This window comes from Lissotriton helveticus, chromosome 1_1 (assembly GCF_964261635.1).
Source record: "Lissotriton helveticus chromosome 1_1, aLisHel1.1, whole genome shotgun sequence".
Classification (NCBI taxonomy): Eukaryota; Metazoa; Chordata; class Amphibia; order Caudata; family Salamandridae; genus Lissotriton; species Lissotriton helveticus.
Window position 1 is genome coordinate 89,444,427 of NC_136057.1, and position 8,582 is coordinate 89,453,008.

General features: G+C 42.7%; 1 protein-coding gene across 1 annotated transcript in view; it reads left to right on the plus strand.

Annotated features, from left to right (window-relative positions):
* Positions 1 to 7,068, plus strand: part of LOC144754396 (uncharacterized) — a 38,452-nt gene extending 31,384 nt beyond the window's left edge. Inside the window, exon 2 of the mRNA XM_078642163.1 lies at positions 955 to 7,068. Coding sequence (XP_078498289.1) covers positions 1,599 to 2,789 — 1,191 coding nt within the window. The 5' untranslated portion in view covers positions 955 to 1,598 and the 3' untranslated portion in view covers positions 2,790 to 7,068. The remainder of the gene's footprint in view (positions 1 to 954) is intronic.
* The last annotated feature ends 1,514 nt before the right edge of the window (positions 7,069 to 8,582 follow it).

An 8,582-nucleotide genomic window follows, 5' to 3' on the forward strand; every position in this document is an offset into this window, starting at 1 on the left:
CCATGTTGTGGCTGCAATTTTAAGCTCTGAACTAATATGTAAAACTGTGAGCACCTTTTTAAAATGTATTTTTAAACACAGAGTAAATTTTTAATATGATATTGTTTGATTACTTGGATCAAAGAATAAGGGTATCTCTTTTAAATGAAAATATATTAAAACTGTCTTACCTTCGTTAAAATGTATCTTAAATGATTAAATCTATTGTGTAAATGCTTTTATGGTTTTTTATGTAAATTGAAACCGAATAAAGATTTACTTACTACTCAATAGACCCACCCCATCTGTCTTTACACCCCCGCGTTTCCACGCATGCGCATAATTATACGCATGCATGGAAACCCCATGTCTTGGCTGCATGTATTTTTTAATGGGAATATAGTTAGAACACCGGGACACCGGGAACTGCTTCCGGTTCCTGATAAATGCAGGGCGCATTCATCACTTCCGGTTCCTGGCTCCGCGCGTGACGTCTGCAGTGCTTCCGGTCTCGGCAGCGTCCGGCAAGGACAGGACAAAGGAGCCGTGCCGCCGCATAGTGAGTTATTCCCCATTCTAAGATACAGGGTGGGTTATAAGGGAGTAGTCTAAGTACATTATATCATTCACACAGGGCTAGGCCTGGGGGTCTCCATGTTATAAGATACAGGGCTGTGCTTTGGTGGGCGGAAAGATCAGTTTGCCACAAATTTGAGATGTCCGTAATGCAAGTTTGACTTGTTTGTGATGCTTCGCGTGTCATGGAATAATACATGTTTTTATTACTTTGAACTGTTTGTTTATTTTTATTCAAGACTACAAGGAGTACACGTTTTGCATGAAATATTTTTATGCTCATTTTCAAGGGCTTAAAAGTTGAATGGTGAATTGAATTATGTGATAAGTTGTTTCAGCAAAGTGTTCTGCATTAAACCTTACCTAATGGTGAATTGCAAATCTCTTTATACCCAACAGAGAACAGACCCATGCAAATACAACAAGAGGATAAAAAGTAGAGAAGAATTTGAAAAACTGGAACCTTCATATTTCCATGAGAAGAGCAAGAGATAGACATTTCATTTTCAGAAACTGATGAGTCTAGTAAGAGAAAAAGGATCACAACAAGCCGACAAGTGTGATCCACTGTAAGTGAAAATTTGAGCTAAAGACTGCTCTTTACTCGCTGGCCTACACAAAATAAACTCACAGCCAGAATGCTAACGTTACAATCTGGTGGCCAACATCAACCTGTTACTTGGTACTTGTATAATGCGGTTATCAATAACAGACTCTCTTCCATGTCTTCGATTATGACGATTGAGAAGGATGCGTCCTGAGATTACTGAGAATTGACAAATAATTGAGTCTCTTGGCTTTGATGTGTCCTTGGAGCGTTACCAGCATTAAAAATATTTGTATCCTCCTTTTTATCAGTGACATGCGGTGCATCCTGGTGGTCAGCCTTTGCAGGTAAAAGCACCACTCCCCAGTGCTTGAGGGACTTTTGTGCAAGGACCTGGCCGTTCTCTGCTTCCTCGTCCTTCGACTGAGAGTCCTCCTGTAAAAGCAGGTTTTATACCCTTGACCTCCACGTGTGCATATCCCAGGGATCGAAAAGGATGAAACGACTCTGGTTAGCAGCTCGTATTCGTAGAGGTGAGAGTGGGGTTGTTTGGAACCACTGTGCCTGCAGCAGCATCAGCGCTGTACCTGCCACTGAAGAGTGTTCTGACGCAACCGCACAGTGTATCAAGATTAAGAAAGATTATCTTCCACCAAACTTTCCAAAACACGAAAAGGGAACAGTTAAAGCCGATGGTAATGTTGAGCCACCAGTCAGTTTACAAGAACATCAGAAGGATAGGCACAGTAAGTGGATGAGCTTAGAGGATGAAACTCACAACTCACAGGAGGTATATACTGAACAGAAACCAAAGAAGCCCGGCGGCTCCCCTGAAGGACTTGAAACAGATGTGCCTTTCTCAGAAACCAATGAAAATACAACTGTGCAATCTCTTGACCCAGAACAATTTGACAAAAGGCAAAACGAGCCAATCTCTGCTGCAAACACACAAGATAAATCAACTGATAGTGGACAGTGTGCCAACACCAGGCCAAAGCTGAAGAAAGCGAGGGATAAAAAGAAGTCCATGGAATATATTTGTGCTAAATATGGGAAAAGTTTTTGCAGACCAACAGAGCTACTCAAATACCAACGGACATATATTGGAGATAATTCAGCAATGTTTAATGAATTGGGGAAATATTTTAAAAGATTTCCAGCCAAAGATCAGAAAACAGAAATACAAGAGAAATTATCTCCCGCTGTTGAAAAAGAAAATATTTTAAATATCCCACCATCATTGCAAATACATCAGCAGGAAAAGACAATTGAAGAAGAGAAGCCACCCCCAAATACCAATAATGACACAAATGTCACTAGATCTCCACCCCTCGTCCCACACCAGGACACAAACACCGAACCCGCTGAAAGTGAAAAAAGCGTCAGTGGCTTATCCTCCATCCAGAGACGACCTGAAAAACCCAGCGGGAAACGATACCCATGTACAGAGTGTGAGAAGATCTTCACTGCCTCATCAACACTAAAGAGGCATCTTGACAAACACGTAGGGAAACGATACACATGCTCAGATTGTGGGAAAACATATTCCAGAATCTATAATTTAAAGATGCACCAAAAGGTACACACAGTAAATAAGCCACATCTGCGCACCGGGCACGGGACAGATGTCAGCAGTAACTTAAATCTAACTAAAAAAAATAATAATACACCAAACAGGAGACAATAACGCCCTTGAGAAACTCAGCGCAAGTAGTGACTGTAGAAAGAGATCTACAGACTCCTCATCCATGCATGCACATGAAAGAATACATCCAGGGGGATAAAAAGAAGCAGATAAAAGACCTGAGGATGGGGAGAAATTTCTCAGGGTCAAAACGTTATTCATTCACCAACAAATACATATCAGCTAGAAGCCATTTTCATATAGTAAATGTAGGAAGAGTTTAATCTGTCATTAAGTTTGAGTCTACACCAGAGGGTGCACGTGTTCATCTTGCACTCAGTAACCTTCATGGAACATGAGAACAACATCCGTCTCAAAACGAGAGCACAAATGAAAGAATATTGCTGAAAATGACAGCTCGCACCGGCGTGGTCACCAGCACCACTCAACCAACCCTGGTTTGGAAAACAAGGCACTGTGAGAGTTTAGGAGCTCAGATAACTGGACCTAATCCCAAGCAGCATTTCCTTAAGATATAGGTGATGAGAAAGACGCCCAGAAATTGAAAAGTATTATACCTGCTATTTACAGTGCTTAAAGTATAGAACTGTGGTGTTGAGCGCTATAAGAAAGTTATTTTCTGTATTGATGCTGTACTCAACTTTTTTAAATTATAAGACCACGCTGGCCTTCCAGTCCATTATAGGCCCTATTTTTGGCCTCTCTTTAGCAGTCAGAGAAAAGTTCAGTTGTGACAAAACTGCAATCTATGCAGTTAGAGCAGGGCAACAAAGAATAAGTGGGGGGAACAGTAGCTAAACATAGAAAAATTGTGGAAGGAGTAAAAAAGTTAATTGGGGCTACCTTTTCCTGGCGGTCCAAGACCGGGGGATGTGAAAGAGCCTTTTACAGGACAATGTAGGTGGCCTTCGTAGTGGAAAGTCAGAAATGTTGTGGTATAATTACTTCTTTATGGACTTGCACAAGGGATGAAGGGACACATTCATAGACACCTTCACGATACCACAAGCTTTCAAGCGTAGACAGGTGTCTCATTTGCTAGTTTCATTTTTATTTTAGTGTTAGAACTTCTGCCAAAGTGAAAAGCTTGTGTTGGAATAGGCTCTCTCTGCTTTGTGGATGGGTTGAGACAGGATGTGTGCTTGCAGTTGGGCATGCTTAGTGCTGGATGATGCAGCCTCGTTTTGTTCCACTTCGAGGGAAGCACTTGAGGAAAAATGTGGGCTCCAATCTCAGTGGGATAGAACTTAGGCTTGATGCTTTTAAGGTTTTTTGTAGAACTGGTATTTGGACCACACAGTTACATTTTTTGGAATATGTGTTTGAATGAGCTGTAGGTGACAATGTAGAACACGGAACACACGGATCGGATGCCTGCAAGGTTCATGCTGAGAACCACATTTCTTTTATAGTTTTGCTTGTCATTTAGGCTAAAATTTAATGTTTTTGTAGGATTCTGTTCAGGTATGTATGTCACACCCAGATATCTGATTCTGTTTCAGTCGTACACTTCAAATCCATGTAATCATTTTTTGCTGGATTCCCTTGAGGCTTCCACTTGACTCCCATGTCCACAAGACTGAGGTGGACAGCATGGGGAATAAGTTCATATTAGGATGGGTAGAAATGGATTTCTAGAATAGCTTGAAGTCTCACAGGGTTTTCTTGTAGAAACTGAAATTAATCCGGGAAATTATCCAACGTGGGCAGTCAGCATGTGGCAACCAGCAGTGATGGTGTGTACTCCAATCTATAACAGCGTGGGTGCACCGATGACCAGCAGTAACGACTGTGTATGTGCCGGTGATGAGCCCTGGGGAGTTAGCACTTGAGAATGGGCTAGTGGTCATTGCAAAGTGTAATGTAAGAACAGGATGCTCTTCAGCCACAAAATGCAACCTTGAAATGCAACCATGAAATGCAGCCTTGAAATGCAGCCTTGGAATTCAGCCTTGGAATTCAGCCTTGGAATTCAGCCTCGAAATGCAACCATGAAATGCAGCCATGAAATGCAGCCTTGAAATGCAGCCTTGAAATGCAACCATGAAATGCAGCCTTGAAATGCAACCATGAAATGCAGCCTTGAAATGCAGCCTTGAAATGCAACCATGAAATGCAGCCTTGAAATTCAGCCTTGAAATGCAGCCTCGAAATGCAACCATGAAATGCAACCTTGAAATGCAACCATGAAATGCAGCCTTGAAATTCAGCCTTGAAATGCAGCCTCGAAATGCAACCATGAAATGCAGCCATGAAATGCAGCCATGAAATGCAGCCTTGAAATGCAGCTTTGAAATGCACCCATGAAATGCAGCCTTGAAATGCAACCATGAAATGCAGCTTTGAAATTCAGCCTTGAAATGCAGCCTCGAAATGCAACCATGAAATGCAGCCATGAAATGCAACCATGAAATGCAGCCTTGAAATGCAGCTTTGAAATGCACCCATGAAATGCAGCCTTGAAATGCAACCATGAAATGCAGCTTTGAAATTCAGCCTTGAAATGCAGCCTCGAAATGCAACCATGAAATGCAGCCATGAAATGCAGCCTTGAAATGCAGCCTCGAAATGCAGCCTCGAAATGCAGCCTTGAAATGCAGCCTCAAAATGCGGCCTTGAAATGCAGCCTCGAAATGCAACCCTTGTTTAAACCATGTTTGTCATCTGCACTGCAAAATCCCTCTCCCTTTCCGACGCCTTGGGGGGCATTGAGCACATTTCAATCCGGCTTACCACTATGTTTTCCCTGGCGGTAGCCGGTATTGAAAAGCGGCTGTTTGTTCATCCATCTAAATTAGGTGGGTGGAGATACGGCCAGAAAAGGGCCATTGGAGGGGCTTGACCACCCGTCATCAAATCAGCCTGAATCTAAATCAGGTGGGCCGGCCATAATGTTGGTGAGAAGAGAACTCCGTCACCATTGCGACGGAGATCTCTCTCCGCCAACATTTAACCCCTTGGGCGCGGCTGCGATTCTGCGCCTGTGCGGCACATTCCGATCGCGGGTGCGGTCATGACGGCCGGGAGCCGTCATCAGCACACGAGCACTGTGTGCCATGACGGCTCCCGGCCGTCATCAGCATGGAAGGGGTTAAATTGGGCACAAAGTGGTGCAAGAGATGTTTGTCTGTCAAGTGAAACTCGCATCACTCATTTGTTCATGTTATTTAGGATCAAATCTTTTTATTGGCAGACAATTGGGCAAATCACATACACAGCATACCGCCTACAACCCATTACGGGCCAGCCGCGAAGTTCAGATGTATACCAAGGAGCAGAGCCAAATACAGCAAAGTAGCAATCGCAAAGTGGGCATGTTAATACACAGCATGTCACCTAAAATCCAAATTGGGCCGGCCACGTATGGGTTACAAGAGATAGAGGCCTTCCAGGCTCAATAAGAATGCAAGAGTTGCCATACACAGCTGAGTATAGCAATGGTCGTAGCACAGTATCGCTGAGTGTGTTAAAAGGCTTTGCATGCCAATTAAAAAAAAGATAAAGGAACATTCAAAATTGAACAAAACCCTCACCCACCCTCTCCCCTTCCGAGTAGACCTCGCTGAGCTGGCAAGTTGTCTGACTAGGACTGCTGTGAATCAGAAACATTAGGATTATGGGGCTTTGGCCTCCCCCCTGTTCAAGAGGCAAAAGTCTAAGGATACGCAGGTACGCTAGACAGGTCCGCTCCCTGAACTCTTTGGACAAGATAGAGATAGTAATGAATGGGGACCATTTTTTCCGTATGTGTATGTGATTGCCCTTGGGGTGTATATGAGTGCCCTTGGGGTGTATGTGAGTGCCATTGGGGTGTATGTGAGTGCCATTTGGGTGTATATGAGTGTCGGTGTGTATGTGATTGCTTTTGGGGTGTATGAGAATGCCCCTGGGGTGTATGTGAGTGCCTCTAGGGTGTATGAGAATGCTGTTGGGGTGTATTTGATTGCCCCTGGTATGTATGTGATTGCCCATGCGGGGTCTGAGAATGTGTTGCAAAGCATTTTTCATGTATAAGCATCTAACATCTTTACGTTTTATAAAGGTCAGTTTATAATGGACACAATGACCTTTTCATTGAATATTTTGTTGTACATAGGTTATTTCCTTAAAGTAGTATCACCTCCTCCCCTTGTCCTACCTCTTTCATATTTTTTTCTTTCCTTCTTTCAGTTTTTACTCAGATTACTTTTGTATGTTTCTTAGTAGCTTAACATGTGATGTATCTTTATACCGCGTTTATCTACCTGATTGCCTAATAATACAATTATTGATTTACTCCTATATATTGTTATTTACATGATTTCCTACTTTTGTAGAGATTTGTGACTATTTTTGCAACTGTATTTGTTATAAAAGCTAAATAAAATTGTTAAAAAAAAATCCTTTTCAAGTTGATGGCTATCTGACATGGTGGTACTATCTCTGAAAAAGTTAGGAAGAGAACAATCTGTTGCTTAGATGTGGGAGGGGATGATGTGTAGTGGAGGATGGAGAGACAGGTATGGAAAATTTAATTTGAAACATGAAAGATCGATTTGTCAAGGAAGTATCCAGAGTGAATTATAACCTGCAGTTGCTATTTTCAGACAATTGGTCACTGTGTATTTTACGGGTACATCTTGGAAAGGCGAGACTTTAGACCCAATTAGTATGACTGAATGTTCAGGGCTAATTTCAGGTGTGATCGTGGGGAGTTCTAGGTGATCGTGGCAGCATCAGAGCAAGATTACTATAAGGCATGGGAGGTTCAGAAAAATTGCTGTTTCCAAAAGTAGCAGGTTCTTGCTCATGGGATGTCTAAATGCGCATGGATAGGTCAGGAGATGACCGTGGTTGCGCGACCTGACCGCGTGTAGAAATCTGAATGTGAGAAGCAGACTTTCGACTTTACCCGCACTGCTGAGGGCAGCCAATGAAGATCCCTCAGAAGTGGGACAATAGTATCTGATTGATTTTTGTAATTAAGTGGGCTATGGAAAGCAGATAGCTTTGAGGGGGGCATGGTGTTCACCGCAGGCTTGCCAAGGTGGCAACGCCTGACTCGATCCTTAAGATGAATTATGCATGGGCTACAGCTTGTTGCTACAGTGGTTGCTGGAAAAAAATAGTTTTCTTTAATTTGTGAAGATGATAGTTTGAGAATACGCTCATTTATTCCTGCGCTGACGCATTGATGGAGAAGTGTCGATCAAGAACTTTATTGATTTGACAGTCGCTAAATTCTATTAATTATTCCCTCATATAAGGAACAATTTTAATAATGGGTACACAGGAGATTAGTAAAAGGTCTGTCTTCTCTGGATTACATTTTTTGCTGCTGGCTGCCATACAATTGTATAATTTTGTCATAACCCCTGGAATGTGTGTAAGTCATGGGCTGAAGGCAGCATTAAGGAAGGTGGAGTGTCTTCCGTGGAGCTTTAGGCCTGGGTCTCAATGTACTCGTTGAACAGTACAAGCAGGATCGTGAAGCCTGGCGGGATGCCACAAGATACTTGTTCTGCTTGTGACATAAAGGTCATCAGATTGAGAGGTTGAGAACGTCCCAGAAGTAGGAATCTGAACCAGTTTACTACTCCACTGAAGCCCGTCCTTGCTTTCAACGTATTCAGAAGTATATCATGATGAACTGTGTCAAACAGGACCCGCAGGTCTCCCCCCTTCATCAAGCATGCGATGAGTGTTCTCTAGCCCTTTTAACATCACTGTTTCTGTGATATATCCTTCTCTAGAGCTCTAGAGCCAGATTGGAAGGAAGTTATCAAAGCTAATTATTGTCATGGGGCGGTTTGCCTTTTGAGATGGGGTGATAAGCCTCTAGAAGGAACTGTTTTC